Source organism: Entelurus aequoreus, linkage group LG21 (genome assembly GCF_033978785.1).
Source record: "Entelurus aequoreus isolate RoL-2023_Sb linkage group LG21, RoL_Eaeq_v1.1, whole genome shotgun sequence".
Taxonomy (NCBI): domain Eukaryota; kingdom Metazoa; phylum Chordata; class Actinopteri; order Syngnathiformes; family Syngnathidae; genus Entelurus; species Entelurus aequoreus.
In genome coordinates, this window is record NC_084751.1 from 6,746,820 (window position 1) to 6,768,778 (window position 21,959).

Genomic DNA, 21,959 nt, shown 5'->3' on the forward strand with positions numbered 1-21,959 from the left:
TGCTAATAGCTAACATAGCTTAGCATTGTTGGACATTAGCCACGCTAACCATGCTAATAGCTAATATAGCTTAGCATTGTTGGACATTAGCCATGCTAACCATGCTAATAGCTAATAAGCTTAGCATTGTTGGACATTAGCCACGCTAACCATGCTAATAGCTAACATAGCTTAGCATTGTTGGACATTAGCCACGCTAACCATGCTAATAGCTAATATAGCTTAGCATTGTTGGACATTAGCCATGCTAACCATGCTAATAGCTAATAAGCTTAGCATTGATGGACATTACCCACACTAGGACAAGGAAAGGCTGAAGCTAACCCTCCACTTCCTGTGCAGCATGACCACAGCAGGAGCATCTTCTGGGGCCACTGGAGGAGGTGAAACAGCTACGCCTCCACAAGGTGGATAAAGACCAGCACGTCGTGGACCTGGAGTGGAGAGTGGACCAGCTGGAGCAATACTCCCGCATAGATGATGTGGTCATCAAGATCAAGGCGCGCTCCGACCAGGAGCAGCAGGTGGTTTCCTTTCTCCAGAGCAGGAGGATAGACATGGACCTGGAGCACGTGTCACCCACTGCCCACCAAGGACCAGAGACCACCATCATGAGGTTTACCAATGAGACACAGAAAATGTCACTACTGAAACTAGGACAAATGTCTTCACGAAGGAGCACTTGACAAAGAAACATGGCAAGAATCACACGACAACTTCAAAAGCAAAGCAAGATCCAACAAATCAGGGGAACTACCTGAGATCTTCATGGGAGGAAGCCAAAGTCTGGGTGGTGAAGAACATGGAAGATCTTGGTAAGTATTGACATTGATGCAGAACTTGGTATCAATGTAGACTTTGATGTCTTCTCAATGCTGTCACACCAAGAACACACCAAGAACATAGACCACACAGTTAACACAGTCCACACCAAGAACACACCAAGAACACAGACCACACCAAAAACATAGACCACACCAAGAACACAGACCACACCGAGTACACAGACCACACCAAGAACACACCAAGTACACAGACCACACCAAAAACACACCAAGTACACAGACCACACCAAGAACACAGACCACACCAAGTACACAGACCACACCAGGAACATACCAAGAACACAGACCACACCAAGTACACAGACCACACCAAGAACACACAAAGTAAACAGACCACACCAAAAACACATCAAGAACACACCAAATACACGGATCACACCAAGAACATACCAAGGACATAGCCCACACCAAGGACACAGACAACACCAAGTACACAGACCACACCAAGAACACAGACCACACCAAGTAGACAGACCACACCAAGAACACAGACCACACCAAGTAGACAGACCACACCAAGAACACAGACCACACCAAGTACACAGACCACAACAAGTACACAGACCACACCAAGAACACACCAAGTACAGATAAGATCCAACAACAACAACAACAACAACAACAACAACACCAAGTGGACATGAGTAAGTACCAGGACCACACCACACCACACACTGATACTGATATAGTACCAGGACCACACCGCACCACACACTGATACTGATATAGTGCCAGGACCACACCACACCACACACTGGTAATGATATAGTACGAGGACCACACCGCACCACACACTGATACTGATATAGTACCAGGACCACACCGCACCACACACTGATACTGATATAGTGCCAGGACCACACCACACCACACACTGGTAATGATATAGTACGAGGACCACACCACACCACACACTGATACTGATATAGATCCTGATAATATTGTTTCTCTGTGATTGTTAAAAAGTGTCCATTTTTACTCATGAACAACATGAAGGGTGTCAAGTCAGAAGATAGTTTGTCAATAAAACATTTGAATAGTCTGTCAATAAAACATTTGAATAGTTTGTCAATAAAACATTTGAATAGTTTGTCAATAAAACATTTTAATAGTCTGTCAATAAAACATTTCAATAGTTTGTCAATAAAACATTTCAATAGTCTGTCAATAAAACATTTGAATAGTTTGTCAATAAAACATTTGAATAGTCTGTCATTAAAACATTTCAATAGTTTGTCAATAAAACATTTGAATAGTCTGTCAATAAAACATTTGAATAGTTTGTCAATAAAACATTTTAATAGTCTGTCAATAAAACATTTCAATAGTTTGTCAATAAAACATTTGAATAGTTTGTCAATAAAACATTTGAATAGTTTGTCAATAAAACATTTGAATAGTTTGTCAATAAAACATTTTAATAGTCTGTCAATAAAACATTTCAATAGTTTGTCAATAAAACATTTTAATAGTTTGTCAATAAAACATTTTAATAGTCTGTCAATAAAACATTTCAATAGTTTGTCAATAAAACATTTGAATAGTTTGTCAATAAAACATTTGAATAGTTTGTGTTACGGCGCCCGCACAGTCTGACCTTGGCGCCACAGCGACACCCGTCACGGGAGGACAGTCTCAACCCCGGGAACCCAAAGTGCCAGCCCTAAGTCTTTCGAGGGAGATTTTGAACTTTGCTGAGGCTCCCTGGTATAGTGTGAATTCATCTTTCAACACCAACCTTCTCGTTATGCTACCGATGGGGCCAAGATAGCTTTTGTTATTTCCCTGCTCTCTGTACCGGCATTAAGGTGGGCCACGGCAGCCATTAATAAGACTTTGGGTTTGAGCTCCAATTATGCCGCTTTTCGAACGGAGTTCCAAGCCGTCTTCGATCACCCACCCGATGGAGGGGATGCCGCCGCCAGGCTTCACACCATCCGGCAGGGCTCCCGCTCCGTGGCCGCTTACACTCTGGAGTTCCGCACGCTGGCAGCAGACAGCGAATGGGGTGACAAGGTACTTCAGAGCGCCTACAGGAGAGGCCTGAGTGAGACCATTAAGGACGGTTTGCTGCGGGATCGACGGTCCTATGCCGCGAGCTCATCGAACTGGCGCTGCTCTTCGACCAAACACTTGTGGAACGTGCAGCAGAAAGAGCCCTTACCTCTGCCAGCTTCTCGTCTGCACCCCTACCCTGACCTGCCCCCGACTTTGTCTCCTGCCACCGTCACAGAGCCTATGCAAATAGGCAGATCTTGATTGTCATTCGAGGAATGGGAGAGAAGATTTCGGCAACACCTCTGCCTCTAGTGCGGCCTCGCGGACCACATCATCCGCAACTGCCCCTTACGGCCAAAAGATCTGGCTCACCAGCCAAGGGGATCCTGGTGAGCCATACTACCATCCCCACCTTAAAAGAAAGAAAGAATCCTGGCATACTTTTTCCTGCGACCTTGGCCTGGAACTCTAGGACATTGTCAGTGGGGGCCTACTTGGACTCTGGGGCCGACGAGAGCTTCATCGACCTGGAGTACGCCCGACAAGCCGGGATCCCCATAGCTCCCCTCGACGCCTTCATCTCCGCTCAAGCCCTGGACGGACACCCTTTGGGCCCCATCAAACACTGCACTATGCCCCTATCGTTGACCCTCTCGGGCAACCATACTGAGACCATCAGCCTCTGGGTACTAGATGCCCCAGTAGCCCCTCTTGTCCTCTGCTGTTCTTGGCTGTGTCAACATGACCCCCACATATTAGGGGTCATCTGGTTATCTGGCAAGATCCTGGCATGGAGCACTCCCTGCTATGCACACTGCCTCAGATCGGCAGTGCCTCCCCCCTGCAGACCCAAACCCAACTCACCACCTTCCTTCTTCTGTCGTGTGTCTTTAGACTTGCAGCTCTGTTGAGGCGAGCCAGGTCAACGTGTCATCATCCAGGTCAATCAGACCTTGTTTGCCATTCGGTGGCCGGTGTTTGGGGCAACTAGTGACTATGTGCTCTACTTTTTGGACAGAGTCCCCACACTCGCAGGAGGCACTATCCGCAAGTCCCCACCTCTTCATCGCTGCTCCGTAGCGTCCGACGCCGGTCCTCGAGCGGTCGAGGGTTGTCCACTGCTTCCGGGGCAGTTCCTGGCCGGAGACGTCTGTGGGGTCATCGATGTAGTGGTGCAGCCTAGATGGTTCTGCTAACTTCCACTGTTCTCTCCATCTCGTCTTGACCCAGATGGCCTTGGAAGTATCAGCTGATGTTGTGCTGAGCAGCTCGTGGGCTTGCATGGAAAAGGGGCGCCTTGACTTAAGGCGCATACGTCGTGGAGTTTCTGTGACGATCTTATGGAGGAGGTGGGATTCGCTGGTCTGTGCCTTTCGGGAGAGGGCCAGTGTGGCTGCTTCTCGTCTGATGTTTGCCGGGGCGATGCCAGGCAGTTGGTTTACTGGGGTCCCTCGCAGGCAAAGACAGCCTCTATGCGGCCTACCCCACGAGTAGCTTACAGGTTCAAAAAGCCTACAAAAGCGAAACTAATGTCTTTACCACGTCTGCAGACCGCAAAAAGCCTAGTTGGTTTAGCGTTACTGCAGCTCAACGTTGAAGGCCTTACCACCGCTAAACACAACGTCATCGAACAGATCGCCATTAAAAACAAGGCGACTATAGTTCTACTGCAGGAGACCCACCACCTTCAGATCTCTCCAGAGTCCCTCAGGCTTACCATGACCTGGCGGATGTCTTCAGCAAGGAACCAGCCCTTTTTTCTTCCGCCCCACAGACCCAACGATTGTGTGATAGACCTGCTCCTCAACGCGGTCCTTCCCTCCAGCCGCCTGTATAATTAGTCTCTCCCCGAGAAGCAAGCCATGAGGGATTACATCTCAGAGTCTCTCGCTTCTGGGATCATCACCAGAAACAAAAAAGGACGGCTTGTTAAGACCGTGTATTGACTATCGACAACTCAACTGCATCACCGTTAAGAACAAGTACCCACTACCCCTCCTGAGCTCTTCCTTCGAGCCTCTCGCCCCTGCCACCGTCTTCACTGTATTGGATTTACGCAATGCATGCCATCTGGTACGCATCAAGGAGGATGATGAGTGAAAGACGCCATTCAATGCTCACCTGGGCCACTTTGAGTACCGAGGCATGCCGTTCGGACTCACCAACGCGCCTGCCGTCTTCCAAGCCCTTGCTAACGACGTGCTCAGAGACATGATCGATCGTTTTGTTGTTGTTTACCTTGACGATATTCTTATTTTTCTAAGGATCTGCAAGAGCATCACCGACACGTCCGCCTCGTACTTCAGCGACTCCTGGAAAACCGCCTCTTCGTGAAAGCCGAGAAATGTGAGTTCTACACACCATCTGTTGACTTCCTGGGCTTTATTATTGAAAAGGGCCACATCAAGGCTGACCCCAAGAAGGTGGAGGCGGTGGTGAAGTGGCCCCAGCCCTCTACTCGGACGGAGCTGAGGCGCTTCCTGGGATTCGCTGGATTCTACATGCGCTTTATTAAGGACTTTAGTAAGCTGGCCGCTCCACTCCATGCTCGCACTTCAACCAACATTCCCTTTCAGTGGACCCAAGAGGCCAGGATGGCTTTCTGGAACCTCAAGAAGAGTTTTGTCTCCGCGCCTATCCTTGTTCACCTAGATCCTGACTGTCCATTTATTGTAGAGGTGGACGCCTCCGATTCTTGGATTGGGGCGGTATTGTCCCAGTTCTCCAAACTGGACAACAGCATCCATCCATGTGCTTACTTTTCCAGACGCTTGTCCCCCGCTGAACGTAACTATGATGACGGTAACAGGAATCTGCTGGCAGTCCACAACGCTTTGGCGGAGTGGAGACACTGGCTTGAGGGGGCCAAGCACCACTTTCAGGTCCTCACGGATCACCGCAACCTCCTACATGTCCGGTCAGCCATAAGGCTAAATGACCGGCAGGCCCGATGGCCCCAATATTTTTGTCGGTTTGACTACATCCTCTCTTTAAGGCCGGGCTCCCGCAATACCAAGGCTGATGCCCTGTCCCGGCAGTTCTCGGAGGAGCCCGCCTGCACCGCCCCTGAAGAACTCATCCTCCCTCCTGCCAGAATTATCGGCTCTCTCTTCCCCTGACTCTGTGTACATGATGAATGTGGTCAATGTAAAGTTGTAACTAATATGATGTGGATGGAAGGTGTCAAAGTGTTTCTACTGAGGGCCACAGGGCACTTATGTTTGGCCCCAGAGCACTGATGTGTGGCCCCAGAGCACTGATGTTTTGCCCCAGGGCACTGATGTTTGGCCCCAGGGCACTTATGTTTGGCCCCAGGGCACTGATGTTTGGCCCCTGGGCACTGATGTTTGGCCCCAGGGCACTGATGTTTGGCCCCAGGGCACTGATGTTTGGCCCCAGAGCACTGATGTTTGGTCCCAGGGCACTGATGTTTGGCCCCAGGGCACTGATGTTTGGCCCCAGAGCACTGATGTTTGGCCCCAGAGCACTGATGTTTGGCCCCAGAGCACTGATGTTTGGCCCCAGGGCACTGATGTTTGGCCCCAGGGCACTGATGTTTGGTCCCAGGGCACTGATGTTTGGCCCCAGGGCACTGATGTTTGGCCCCAGGGCACTGATGTTTGGCCCCAGAGGTCCGCTTCTAACAGTCAATACTAGTATTAGTCACTTGTTTTAGGCATTTCATTGGGAGATTTTTTTAAACTAAAATGTAAAAAAATGATGGTAAGTTGCAATCATTTCACCTCCAAATGTAGTGTATATTACTGTGAATGTGGTGTATATTATTGTGAATGTTGTGTATATAACTGTAAATGTAGTGTATATTACTGTGAATGTAGTGTATATTACTGTGAATGTAGTGTATATTATTGTGAATGTAGTGTATATTACTGTGAATGTAGTGTATATTACTGTGAATGTTGTGTATATAACTGTAAATGTAGTGTATATTACTGTGAATGTAGTGTATATTACTGTGAATGTAGTGTATATTACTGTGAATGTTGTGTATATAACTGTAAATGTAGTGTATTACTGTAAATGTAGTGTATATTACTGTGAATGTAGTGTATATTACTGTGAATGTTGTGTATATAACTGTAAATGTAGTGTATATTACTGTGAATGTAGTGTATATTACTGTGAATGTAGTGTATATTACTGTGAATGTTGTGTATATAACTGTAAATGTAGTGTATATTACTGTGAATGTAGTGTATATTACTGTGAATGTTGTGTATATAACTGTAAATGTAGTGTATATTACTGTGAATGTAGTGTATATTACTGTGAATGTTGTGTATATAACTGTAAATGTAGTGTATATTACTGTGAATGTAGTGTATATTATTACTTTAAATGTAGTGTATATTACTGTAAATGTTGTGTATATTACTGTGAATGTAGTGTATATTACTGTGAATGTAGTGTATATTACTGTGAATGTAGTGTATATTATTACTGTAAATGTAGTGTATATTACTGTGACTGTGGTGTATATTACTGTGAATGTAGTGTATATTACTGTAAATGTAGTGTATATTACTGTGAATGTAGTGTATATTACTGTGAATGTGGTGTATATAACTGTAAATGTAGTGTATATAACTGTAAATGTAGTGTATATTACTGTAAATGTAGTGTATTACTGTAAATGTAGTGTATATTACTGTGAATGTAGTGTATATTACTGTGAATGTAGTATATTACTGTAAATGTAGTGTATATTACTGTAAATGTAGTGTATTACTGTAAATGTAGTGTATATTACTGTAAATGTAGTGTATATTACTGTGAATGTAGTGTGTATTACTGTAAATGTAGTGTATATTACTGTAAATGTAGTGTATATTACTGTGAATGTAGTGTGTATTACTGTAAATGTAGTGTATATTACTGTAAATGTAGTGTATATTACTGTGAATGTGGTGTATATTACTGTAAATGTAGTGTATATTACTGTGAATGTAGTGTATATTACTGTAAATGTAGTGTATATTACTGTGAATGTAGTGTATATTACTGTAAATGTAGTGTATATTGCTGTGAATGTAGTGTATATTACTGTAAATGTAGTGTATATTACTGTGAATGTAGTATATTACTGTAAATGTAGTGTATATTACTGTAAATGTAGTGTATATTACTGTGAATGTAGTGTGTATTACTGTAAATGTAGTGTATATTACTGTAAATGTAGTGTATATTACTGTGAATGTAGTGTGTATTACTGTAAATGTAGTGTATATTACTGTGAATGTAGTGTATATTACTGTAAATGTAGTGTATATTACTGTGAATGTGGTGTATATTACTGTGAATGTAGTGTATATTACTGTGAATGTAGTATATTACTGTAAATGTAGTGTATATTACTGTAAATGTAGTGTATATTACTGTAAATGTAGTGTATATTACTGTAAATGTAGTGTATATTACTGTGAATGTAGTGTGTATTACTGTAAATGTAGTGTATATTACTGTAAATGTAGTGTATATTACTGTGAATGTAGTGTGTATTACTGTAAATGTAGTGTATATTACTGTAAATGTAGTGTATATTACTGTGAATGTGGTGTATATTACTGTAAATGTAGTGTATATTACTGTGAATGTAGTGTATATTACTGTGAATGTAGTGTATATTACTGTAAATGTAGTGTGTATTACTGTAAATGTAGTGTATATTACTGTGAATGTAGTGTATATTACTGTGAATGTAGTGTATATTACTGTAAATGTAGTGTATATTACTGTGAATGTAGTGTATATTACTGTAAATGTAGTGTATATTACTGTAAATGTAGTGTATATTACTGTGAATGTAGTATATTACTGTAAATGTAGTGTATATTACTGTGAATGTAGTGTATATTACTGTAAATGTAGTGTATATTACTGTAAATGTAGTGTATATTACTGTGAATGTAGTGTATGTAGTGGATGTCCGAAGCTTAAGCAGGCAACAAAAGTAATTTAGTACAACAAATGTATTTACCCATTATCAGAAGTGCAGGTTGAATTGAGTTGGTCGTGCAGACAAACCACAAGTTACTCCGGAGCCAACAAGACACACACAAGCCAAAATCACTCCCGAGTTCCGGTCTTCTGCCATCATTTATATGTCTCTTGTGCGTCATCGTTCCTTGTCGAGTGCATCAATGTCTTGTTTTGCTTTTCCTATCTGTTCCATAACAACTCCAATCCTTCAGACAGTCAACACATTCTGTAGACAGTTTGGCACGACTTAATATTCACTTTTGTCCCACAACTGCTCCATTCAATGGCACAAAAATACAAGACTATTGAAAATGAGCGGACATTCTTAAAAGACAAGAAATATAGGTCAAAAGGTCAGAAATTCTAATACAGTATATTACTGTAAATGTAGTGTATATTACTGTGAATGTAGCGTATATTACTGTAAATGTAGTGTGTATTACTGTAAATGTAGTGTGTATTACTGTGAATGTAGTGTATATTACTGTAAATGTAGCGTATATTACTGTGAATGTAGTGTATATTACTGTGAATGTAGTGTATATTACTGTAAATGTAGTGTATATTACTGTGAATGTAGTGTATATTACTGTAAATGTAGTGTGTATTACTGTAAATGTAGTGTATATTACTGTGAATGTAGCGTATATTACTGTAAATGTAGTGTGTATTACTGTAAATGTAGCGTATATTACTGTGAATGTAGTGTATATTACTGTGAATGTAGTGTATATTACTGTAAATGTAGTGTATATTACTGTGAATGTAGTGTGTATTACTGTAAATGTAGTGTATATTACTGTAAATGTAGTGTATATTACTGTAAATGTAGTGTATATTACTGTGAATGTAGTGTGTATTACTGTAAATGTAGTGTATATTACTGTGAATGTAGTGTATATTACTGTAAATGTAGTGTATATTACTGTAAATGTAGTGTATATTACTGTGAATGTAGTGTATATTACTATGAATGTAGTGTATATTACTGTAAATGTAGTGTATATTACTGTGAATGTAGTGTATATTACTGTAAATGTAGCGTATATTACTGTAAATCTAGTGTGTATTACTGTAAATGTAGTGTATATTACTGTGAATGTAGTGTGTATATTACTGTAAATGTAGTGTATATTACTGTGAATGTAGTGTATATTACTGTGAATGTAGTGTGTATATTACTGTAAATGTAGTGTATATTACTGTGAATGTAGTGTGTATTACTGTAAATGTAGTGTATATTACTGTGAATGTAGTGTGTATATTACTGTAAATGTAGTGTATATTACTGTGAATGTAGTGTGTATTACTGTAAATGTAGTGTATATTACTGTGAATGTAGTGTGTATATTACTGTAAATGTAGTGTATATTACTGTGAATGTAGTGTGTATTACTGTAAATGTAGTGTATATTACTGTGAATGTAGTGTGTATTACTGTAAATGTAGTGTATATTACTGTGAATGTAGTGTATATTACTGTAAATGTAGTGTATATTACTGTAAATGCCAAAATGACACCACAGTTTATTACAGTACAATTTAGAGAAAAATGCTGTAAAACCATTGTTGGTATGTTGTCTATTACCATTGTTGGTATGTTGTCTATTACCATTGTTGGTATATTGTCTATTACCATTGTTGGTATGTTGTCTATTACCATTGTTGGTATATTGTCTATTACCATTGCTATGTTGTCTATTACTATTGTTGCTATGTTGTCTATTACCATTGTTGGTATGTTGTCTATTACCATTGTTGCTATGTTGTCTATTACCATTGTTGGTATGTTGTCTATTACCATTGTTGGTATGTTGTCTATTACCATTGTTGCTATGTTGTCTATTACCATTGTTGGTATGTTGTCTATTACCATTGTTGCTATGTTGTCTATTACCATTATTGCTATGTTGTCTATTACCATTGTTGGTATGTTGTCTATTACCATTGTTGGTATGTTGTCTATTACCATTGTTGGTATATTGTCTATTACCATTGTTGGTATGTTGTCTATTACCATTGTTGGTATGTTGTCTATTACCATTGTTGCTATGTTGTCTATTACCATTGTTGGTATGTTGTCTATTACCATTGTTGCTATGTTGTCTATTACCATTATTGCTATGTTGTCTATTACCATTGTTGGTATGTTGTCTATTACCATTGTTGGTATGTTGTCTATTACCATTGTTGGTATATTGTCTACTACCATTGTTGGTATGTTGTCTATTACCATTGTTGGTATGTTGTCTATTACCATTGTTGGTATATTGTCTATTACCATTGTTGGTATGTTGTCTATTACCATTGTTGCTATGTTGTCTATTACCATTGTTGGTATGTTGTCTATTACCATTATTGCTATGTTGTCTATTACCATTGTTGGTATGTTGTCTATTACCATTGTTGGTATATTGTCTATTACCATTGCTATGTTGTCTATTACTATTGTTGCTATGTTGTCTATTACCATTTTTGCTATGTTGTCTATTACCATTGTTGCTATGTTGTCTATTACCATTGTTGCTATGTTGTCTATTACCATTGTTGGTATGTTGTCTATTACCATTGTTGCTATGTTGTCTATTACCATTGTTGGTATATTGTCTATTACCATTGTTGGTATGTTGTCTATTACCATTGTTGGTATATTGTCTATTACCATTGTTGCTATGTTGTCTATTACCATTGTTGGTATGTTGTCTATTACCATTGTTGGTATATTGTCTATTACCATTGTTGGTATGTTGTCTATTACCATTGTTGCTATGTTGTCTATTACCATTGTTGGTATGTTGTCTATTACCATTGTTGGTATATTGTCTATTACCATTGTTGGTATGTTGTCTATTACCATTATTGCTATGTTGTCTATTACCATTGTTGGTATGTTGTCTATTACCATTGTTGGTATGTTGTCTATTACCATTGTTGGTATATTGTCTATTACCATTGTTGGTATGTTGTCTATTACCATTGTTGGTATATTGTCTATTACCATTGCTATGTTGTCTATTACTATTGTTGCTATGTTGTCTATTACCATTGTTGGTATGTTGTCTATTACCATTGTTGCTATGTTGTCTATTACCATTGTTGGTATGTTGTCTATTACCATTGTTGGTATGTTGTCTATTACCATTGTTGCTATGTTGTCTATTACCATTGTTGGTATGTTGTCTATTACCATTGTTGCTATGTTGTCTATTACCATTATTGCTATGTTGTCTATTACCATTGTTGGTATGTTGTCTATTACCATTGTTGGTATGTTGTCTATTACCATTGTTGGTATATTGTCTATTACCATTGTTGGTATGTTGTCTATTACCATTGTTGGTATGTTGTCTATTACCATTGTTGCTATGTTGTCTATTACCATTGTTGGTATGTTGTCTATTACCATTGTTGCTATGTTGTCTATTACCATTATTGCTATGTTGTCTATTACCATTGTTGGTATGTTGTCTATTACCATTGTTGGTATGTTGTCTATTACCATTGTTGGTATATTGTCTACTACCATTGTTGGTATGTTGTCTATTACCATTGTTGGTATGTTGTCTATTACCATTGTTGGTATATTGTCTATTACCATTGTTGGTATGTTGTCTATTACCATTGTTGCTATGTTGTCTATTACCATTGTTGGTATGTTGTCTATTACCATTATTGCTATGTTGTCTATTACCATTGTTGGTATGTTGTCTATTACCATTGTTGGTATATTGTCTATTACCATTGCTATGTTGTCTATTACTATTGTTGCTATGTTGTCTATTACCATTTTTGCTATGTTGTCTATTACCATTGTTGCTATGTTGTCTATTACCATTGTTGCTATGTTGTCTATTACCATTGTTGGTATGTTGTCTATTACCATTGTTGCTATGTTGTCTATTACCATTGTTGGTATATTGTCTATTACCATTGTTGGTATGTTGTCTATTACCATTGTTGGTATATTGTCTATTACCATTGTTGCTATGTTGTCTATTACCATTGTTGGTATGTTGTCTATTACCATTGTTGGTATATTGTCTATTACCATTGTTGGTATGTTGTCTATTACCATTGTTGCTATGTTGTCTATTACCATTGTTGGTATGTTGTCTATTACCATTGTTGGTATATTGTCTATTACCATTGTTGGTATGTTGTCTATTACCATTATTGCTATGTTGTCTATTACCATTGTTGGTATGTTGTCTATTACCATTGTTGGTATGTTGTCTATTACCATTGTTGCTATGTTGTCTATTACCATTGTTGGTATGTTGTCTATTACCATTGTTGGTATATTGTCTATTACCATTGTTGGTATGTTGTATATTACCATTGTTGCTATGTTGTCTATTACCATTGTTGGTATGTTGTCTATTACCATTGTTGCTATGTTGTCTATTACCATTGTTGGTATGTTGTCTATTACCATTGTTGCTATGTTGTCTATTACCATTGTTAGTATATTGTCTATTACCATTGTTGGTATGTTGTCTATTACCATTGTTGGTATATTGTCTATTACCATTGCTATGTTGTCTATTACTATTGTTGCTATGTTGTCTATTACCATTTTTGCTATGTTGTCTATTACCATTGTTGCTATGTTGTCTATTACCATTGTTGCTATGTTGTCTATTACCATTGTTGGTATGTTGTCTATTACCATTGTTGCTATGTTGTCTATTACCATTGTTGGTATATTGTCTATTACCATTGTTGGTATGTTGTCTATTACCATTGTTGGTATATTGTCTATTACCATTGTTGCTATGTTGTCTATTACCATTGTTGGTATGTTGTCTATTACCATTGTTGGTATATTGTCTATTACCATTGTTGGTATGTTGTCTATTACCATTGTTGCTATGTTGTCTATTACCATTGTTGGTATGTTGTCTATTACCATTGTTGCTATGTTGTCTATTACCATTGTTGGTATGTTGTCTATTACCATTGTTGCTATGTTGTCTATTACCATTGTTAGTATATTGTCTATTACCATTGTTGGTATGTTGTCTATTACCATTGTTGCTATGTTGTCTATTACCATTGTTGGTTAGGGTTAGGGTTATGATCACGTGACGCCGTAAACCCACATGACGTCACATTGCGGGAGGACAGGAAGGTGTCTCCCGCCCCCTGCCGGCCGCTGTGTGTCACTGCAACAGGCGCACTTCTTCCGGCCGCCATTAGAGGACGCTGCTCTGCGCGTGCACGGCGCTCCCAACAAGAGGACGACGACGCCTCGGCGCGCGCGCGTGTGGCGCCGCGGACATGAGTGTGGCGGGAAAGCGAGGCATGTAGCTGCGACGATGGCGGCCGTGCGCGTGTGTCGTGTGCTCGTCTGGGCCTCCGTGTGCGCGCTCTGGGAGGCCAAATCCGTGCACGAGCAATTTGGTAAGATCTCTCCTCACGCACGCGCTGCTGCTGCACGATGACGACATGGGCGTGGTTGCCTTTGTCTTCTTCTTCTTCTTCTTCTTCTTCTTCTTCGTCATGCAAGACACGCGCTCATGTCAACAACGTGCACGCGCAAGGCTTCATCATCTTTACCGGTCGCGCGCGTGCGCGACTTACGTCGACATCGTGTTCCCGCGTGCACGCGCTCGGATGCACAAAGACCCAAATCGACGTCAATGCTTCATGACGTCACGCATGCGCGTTACATACGTGCATTGTCCTGGACAGTTCAGCATGGGGGGAAGGGGGGAGGGCCAGGCGGAGGGGGGTTTCCATGGCAACAACCCCAGCATGACCCACATCCGGCAGTCACATGACACATGCTAGCATGCTAATATGCTACCATGCTAATGATGTTGACCTAGCTTCATGCTAACGTTGTTTTTCATGCTCATGAACGTACTGCTTACATGTGTTTGATGCTGACCTAGCCTCATGCTAACATGCTAACGTTGTGTATGATGTTTACCTAGCGTCATGCTAACGTTGTTTTTCATGCTCATGAACGTACTGCTTACATGTGTTTGATGCTGACCTAGCCTCATGCTAACATGCTAACGTTCTGTATGATGTTGATTTAGCGTCATGCTAACGTTGTTTTTCATGCTCATGAACGTACTGCTTACATGTGTTTGATGCTGACCTAGCCTCATGCTAACATGCTAACGTTGTGTATGATGTTGACCTAGCCTCATGCTAACATGCTAACGTTGTGTATGATGTTGACCTAGCGTCATGCTAACGTTGTTTTTCATGCTCATGAACGTACTGCTTACATGTGTTTGATGCTGACCTAGCGTCAAGCTAACATGTGTTTGATGCTGACCTTGCGTAATGCTAATATGATGGTCACCTAGCATCATACTAACATGTTAACATTGTGTTTGATGCTAACTTAGTGTCATGCTAACAAGTTTGTCACTGACCTAACGTCATGCTAACATGATAACTTGTGTCATAGTGACCTAATGTCATGCTAATGTGCTAACATTGTGTTTGATGCTGACCTAGCAACATGCTAACATGCTACCATTATGTTTGATGGTGAAAAGTGTGTGATAGTGACCTAGCATCATGCCAACATTGTGTTTGATACTGACCCAGCGTCATGCTAATGTGCTAACATTGTATTTGATGCTGACCTAGCAACATGCTAACATGCTACCATTATGTTTGATGGTGAAAAGTGTGTGATAGTGACCTAGCATCATGCCAACATTGTGTTTGATACTGACCCAGCGTCATGCTAATGTGCTAACATTGTATTTGATGCTGACCTAGCAACATGCTAACATGCTACCATTATGTTTGATGGTGAAAAGTGTGTGATAGTGACCTAGCATCATGCCAACATTGTGTTTGATACTGACCCAGCGTCATGCTAATGTGCTAACATTGTATTTGATGCTGACCTAGCACCATGTTAAAGGCCTACTGAAATGAATTTTTTGTATTTAAACGGGGATAGCAGATCTATTCTATGTGTCATACTTGATCATTTCGCGATATTGCCATATTTTTGCTGAAAGGATTTAGTATAGAACAACGACGATAAAGATTGCAACTTTTGGTATCTGATAAAAAAAAGGCTTGCACCTACCGGAAGTAGCGTGACGTAGTCAGTTGAACATATACGCAAAGTTCCCTATTGTTTACAATGATGGCCGCATGAAGTGAGAGAGATTCGGACTGAGAAAGCGACAATTTCCCCATTAATTTGAGCGAGGATGAAAGATTTGTGGATGAGTAAAGTGCAAGTGAAGGACTAGTGGGGAGTTGAAGCTATTCAGATAGGGAAGATGCTGTGAGAGGCGGGGGTGACCTGATATTCAGCTGGGAATGACTACAACAGTAAATAAACACAAGACATATATATACTCTATTAGCCACAACACAACCAGGCTTATATTTAATATGCCACAAATTAATCCTGCATAAAAACACCTGCGTGTTTGTTACGCTAGCTCCTAGCTCCTCTGCTAGCTCCTAGCTCCATAGAACACGCCAATACAATTCAAACACCTGATCAACACACACAATCACTCAGCCCAAAAGACCGTTTACCTAACCCAAGGTTCATAAAGCTTATATATTTTTAAAAAGTTACGTACGTGACGCGCACGTACGGTCAAGCTATCAAATGTTTAGCAGCCAAGGCTGCATACTCACGGTACCTGATATTCAGCTGGGAATGACTACAACAGTAAATAAACACAAGACATATATATACTCTATTAGCCACAACACAACCAGGCTTATATTTAATATGCCACAAATTAATCCTGCATAAAAACACCTGCGTGTTTGTTATGCTAGCTCCTAGCTCCTATGCTAGCTCCTAGCTCCATAGAACACGCCAATACAATTCAAACACCTGATCAACACACACAATCACTCAGCCCAAAAGACCGTTTACCTAACCCAAGGTTCATAAAGCTTATATATTTTTAAAAAGTTACGTACGTGACGCGCACATACGGTCAAGTTATCGAATGTTTAGCAGCCAAGGCTGCATACTCACGGTACCTGATATTCAGCTGGGAATGACTACAACAGTAAATAAACACAAGACATATATATACTCTATTAGAGACAACACAACCAGGCTTATATTTAATATGCCACAAATTAATCCTGCATAATAACACCTGCGTGTTTGTTATGCTAGCTCCTAGCTCCTCTGCTAGCTCCTAGCTCCATAGAACACGCCAATACAATTCAAACACCTGATCAACACACACAATCACTCAGCCCAAAAGACCGTTCACCTAACCCAAGGTTCATAAAGCTTATATATTTTTAAAAAGTTACGTACGTGACGCGCACGTACGGTACGGTACGTGTTATGCTAGCTCCTAGCTCCTATGCTAGCTCCTAGCTCCATAGAACACGCCAATACAATTCAAACACATGATCAACACACACAATCACTCAGCCCAAAAGACCGTTCACCTAACCCAAGGTTCATAAAGCTTATATATTTTAAAAAAGTTACGTACATACGCAAAAAAAAGCCAAAGCTGCATACTCACAGTAGCACGTCTGCGTCTTTGTCATCCAAATCAAAGTAATCCTGGTAAGAGTCTGTGTTGTCCCAGTTCTCTACAGGCGTCTGTGTATCGAAGTCAAAGGTCCTCCTGGTTAGAGTCTCTGTTATCCGAGTTCTTCCATCTTGACTGCATCTTTCGGGAATGTAAACAAAGAAGCGCCGGCTGTGTACTGTTGTTGCTGACTACGTTCGAAAAATACGTCCATTTCGCACCGACAACTTTCTTCTTTGCTTGCTCAGCTTCCTTCTTCATAATGCAATGAACATGATTGAAACAGATTCACGAACACAGATGTCCAGAATACTGTGGAATTATGAAATGAAAACAGAGCTTTTTCGTATTGGCTTCAATGTGGAAGGCATACCCGTGTTCGTCGGGCTACGTCACGCGCATACGTCATCCTCAGAGGCGTTTCGAACCGGAAGTTTAGCGGCAAATTTAAAATGTCACTTTATAAGTTAACCCGGCCGTATTGGCATGTGTTATAATGTTAAGATTTCATCATTGATATATAAACTATCAGACTGCGTGGTCGGTAGTAGTGGCTTTCAGTAGGCCTTTAACATGCTACTATCATGTTTGATGGTAACACGCGTGTGCTGTGTTGCAGAGGTCCAAATCAAAGTCCAGGTTTTGGACAACAGTGACTTGTCCCCGCTGGCCAAAGCCTTGGTGGAGGTTCACGCCAACCACAGCATCCTGACGTCCGCTCAGGCAAACGATGACGGCGTGCTGAGGGTCAGCTTCACGTACCGGGCGGGGACATGGGTCATCATCAGCGCCTCCAAAGCCAACTACATCACCAACTCGGTGCCGTGGTACTCGGGCCGTGTCCCCCGTAAGACAAGCTTTTGTTTGATTGACACTTGAGGCCCCGCCCACCACAGACTTCCACCATGCTTCTTCATCTTTGACTTCCTAGTTTACGCCTCTGTCAGCTTGTACCTGCTGGCACAGCGGCCCGGAACGCTCATGCTTTACGACGACGTCCTGCAGGTTCTGTCCGGCTCACCAGGTAAGATCTCAAAAAAGTCCAAGCTGTTCCAGCAGTCCCCTGGTTGTAGGATGTGTTCTTTGTTCTTGTTGGAACGACAACTCTGAACGTCTACCTGTGTGACCCAGCAGGTGGCGCCAAGCAGCCGCTGGTGCAACTTCAGAGAAAGTCGCTGCAGCTTCCGCCCGACTCCAACGACACCACGCTGTCGGCCTCGCTGACCACCGCCAGGAGTCAGTATGAGGTCGGTGACTTCCCGTTCCTGCTGGGCCGAGAGACCAACAGCTCAGGTGAGCAACACAGACCAAGATGGCTTCCGCTGGCTTGAGTCCACCAGGTGTTCCTGGCAAAGAAAAGTAAAACTGCGCTGAAGGTGAAGAACTTGTCTTTCAGCTGCAGAAGCAGTTTGGACCGATCTCACGCCGCTGGCAGTCGTCAGCGTTCAGCTCTTGGACAAAGACGGTGTCCCTATCCAGGTGTCGGACTCTATCCACATCTCCGTGCCGCTTCCTGCTGACACCCGCAACAGGATGGCAACCAGCGTTCCTACCTGGATGTATCAACCCAAGACAGGTGAGGGAGAGTCGTCATCATCATCATCTCTGAAGGTTGGTGCATGGCATCAACGGGCTCGTGTTTGACCTGCAGGACTGTGGGTCCGCAATGGGACAGGTTACATCCAGAAGGACGGCTCTCGGTTTGTGTGGAACGTTGTGGTTCCTCAACTGGGTTACTGGTTAGCAGCCTTCCCCACCTCCTCAGGTAACTCCTCCCACCTTCCCCAAAGAACCCCCTAGAAGTTTCTTAATGGTCTCATGTTGCAGGTCTGGGACTGAGCCATCCAGGCCTGAGGGACATCACCACCTACCACACATTGTTCCTGCTGGCCATCTTGGGTTCGTTGGCGCTGCTGGTGCTCGTCCTACTATGCGTGCTACTCTACTACTGCAGGTCGGTCACACAATGTCACAGTCCAGATGTGACGTGCGTGTGACCTTAGTGTACTTGCTTCTAGGCGTCGGTGTTTGAAACCTCGTCGACAGCTCGGGAAGGCCCTCCCCTCCAACGTGAATGGCGCCAAGAGGGACCAAGGCACGTCCACTTCGCGCCTCAATCTCATATGCGGCGGTCACGTGGAGTCCGGTCCGTCTAACGACAAGTCGGACCTGTCCTCCTCCCGAGAAGACTTGACCAAGCATGTTCCAGCTCACATGCTGCGACACGCCAAGGGAAAGATGGCGCCTGCCTCCCAGCGTGGCGAAAGCTTCCCCATGAAGGTCACCCGAGCGACGGACACCAACAACCTGGACAACCCGCTGCTGCACGAAGACTACAACCGCGGTTACGGTCCGATGGAAGTTGCAGAGTCCGACTACCACCCACACCACAATGCCAACGACAATCGCGGTTACTCCTCTGACCCGCCATCGCCGCCGCGCTTCCAAGGGTATGTGCCAAACCAGCCCGACAAACCTCCGGAATATTCTGCGGCAGCAGCTGACAGCCTGGCCCGACCCACCTCCCTCAACACCCAACCGGGTCAGATCATCTTCTGCAGCTCAATCGACCAGATGAAGGAGAACATGTACCGCAGCATGGTGCCAACCCTGGTCATCCCCGCCCACTACATGCGCCTGCCCTCCGAGTTTGCCGCAAAAGATGGCAAGGAGCAGAAGGAAGCGGACAAAGATGGAGTCCAGATGGGAGGCCAACAGCACCATCAGGTCCAGAAGCAAGGCCAGCAGCAAAGTGCCTCACATGGCGATGACTCGGAGGAGCTGAGCTGGGCATCCGACACCTCAGGAGGACCTGTGACCATCCCCGTGCTCTTCAATGACTCCACCATGGCTCAGATGAATGGAGAACTGCAAGCTCTGACCGAGAAGAAGCTGATGGAACTGGGCGTGAAGCAGCACCCCAGAGCCTGGTTTATTTCCTTGGATGGACGCGCCAATGCTCACGTACGCCACTCCTACATTGACCCTGGAAACGACCTCAGCGGGGGCGGATTTGGAGGCGGCAGCTGTGCCAGAGATGTCAACCTGGAACCTCCGCTGGAGGCTCACGAGCGCAAGTCCGCCATCAACCGGAAGGGGAAAGACGAGCGCTGGGAGTCGGGGCGAAAGGCACACGGCGCCGGCAAAAGTTACTCCAAGCTGGCCTACCCTGACCACAGCGACCCCAGCAGCGGCGAGGGACGCCCGGTGTCCCCCGAAGAGAATTCTCTCACCCCCCTCCTGGATGACGAACCGTCTTCCCGAGGATCCACTATACCGAGAAAAGGGCGAAGCAGCCGAAGCAGCAACAGCGACACCCGCCGTGACTCCATGACCAGTCCCGAGGACGACCCGGATGACAAGGAGGAGAACAAGAAGAGTCCGTGGCAGAAGATTGAAGACAGGCCTCTCATGGTGTTCCATCCCAGGAAGTGAGGAACCTTCTTGGTTTCAAAAAGCACAAGAACACCTTCTCTGTTTCCTGCTCGCACTTTGACCTCCTTGTCACGTCCCACTGGTTACCACGGTGATTGGATACCCAACCTTTTTTCTGAAACTTCTCCTCTCGGTGCTGATCTGCTGAGGTCAGCTTCCACTGCTGTGTTGTCCCGCACTACCACTGTGGTCCTGCAGAGGCGCCAGAGAGCCAAGGTGGACAGTTCTTCCTTAGATAGTTTGTCACGTGTTTGCAAGACCAGTAACGACACCACCCGGACCACTTCCATTGGCCCCGCCCCCTGCCCCCTTTGGGCGTGGCTACTTGAATCCTTGTCCTCTCCTCCAAGTGCCTTCCCTCCAGGAGGGTCCGCTTTGCATGGAGGCTTCCACCCAGGCCTGGTCTAGCGCCGCCTGCTGGTCCACATGGCTCATCTTCTTCTTTGTCCGCCACCTGCATGCGTAGATGTTTGTGTGGAAAAAGTTTACCTTGTAATAAAGCTCACTTCCGGTCGTCCATGTTTACACTAACTTCTTCTTATGGCTTTCAAAGTAAAAGTTTTGTAGTGTTGTTTGCTGCGTGTAGGACTTTCCAATCACGGGAGGAGGAGGAGGGTGGAGTTGTGAACTCTTTGTGTACATGCTGCAAAATACAAAATAAATGTGTTCCCCCACTCAGTCGCTGCAGAGCATCTTATTTTGAAAGGATACGCTTGAAACAAAACACGTGGAAAAAGGAGCAAACAGAGCAGAATAATCAAAATGATGATGTTTTGGTCATTGATATTTGGGTTTCATGAATGGAATTAAAGAACAACTGATTTATTTTGAAATACCATAAATATACAGTAAGTAAAGCGTTCTTCTGTTTCCTCTGCACTCATAAAAAACATATTGCTCAATAATTATCGGATCTTTTTGACGCAGGTTACACAACACACTTTTTTCCACAAGCCAGTCTGCAGGTTGGTCTGTAAACAGCAACTTCCGGTTCCGGTGTTGAACTGTGTAAAATATATATTTTGGTCTTTTTTTTTTTTGGTTTCTGCTAGATCAGTGTATGTTTTGGTCATTGAATTGTCGTTTCTTTTTTCTTTTGAAGAGCAATAACTACATACGGATATTTTTCAATTGTAGTCACCGGAAGTGTTATTTTCAAAGTAAAAGCGTGGAA

The 21,959-nt window shown here is 42.8% G+C and overlaps 1 protein-coding gene across 4 annotated transcripts; it reads left to right on the plus strand.

Moving 5' to 3' along the window:
• The first annotated feature begins 645 nt into the window (after positions 1 to 645).
• LOC133638234 (protein FAM171A2-like) lies at positions 646 to 21,458 on the plus strand. 4 transcript variants are annotated; one of them, XM_062030629.1, is made up of 8 exons: positions 646 to 815; positions 17,970 to 18,197; positions 18,282 to 18,374; positions 18,482 to 18,643; positions 18,747 to 18,926; positions 19,002 to 19,115; positions 19,178 to 19,304; positions 19,369 to 21,458. In XM_062030629.1, exons 1-8 carry the CDS (start codon positions 803 to 805, stop codon positions 20,783 to 20,785), a joined length of 2,334 nt encoding a protein of 777 aa, XP_061886613.1. In that variant the 5' UTR covers positions 646 to 802; the 3' UTR covers positions 20,786 to 21,458. The 4 variants fall into 4 exon arrangements, with proteins under 4 accessions (XP_061886613.1, XP_061886609.1, XP_061886610.1 ...); XM_062030625.1 differs by lacking the exon at positions 646 to 815 and adding an exon at positions 14,046 to 14,246; XM_062030626.1 differs by lacking the exon at positions 646 to 815 and adding an exon at positions 14,046 to 14,246 and having other exon boundaries at positions 18,485 to 18,643.
• The last annotated feature ends 501 nt before the right edge of the window (positions 21,459 to 21,959 follow it).

Coding starts and splice junctions, on each gene's coding strand:
- LOC133638234 (XM_062030625.1), top strand. CDS start 14,162: ATGGCGGCCGTGCGCGTGTGTCGTGTGCTCGTCTGGGCCTCCGTGTGC. Junction 14,247..17,969: donor ATCCGTGCACGAGCAATTTG/GTAAGATCTCTC, acceptor GCTGTGTTGCAG/AGGTCCAAATCAAAGTCCAG. Junction 18,644..18,746: donor CCGAGAGACCAACAGCTCAG/GTGAGCAACACA, acceptor CTTGTCTTTCAG/CTGCAGAAGCAGTTTGGACC.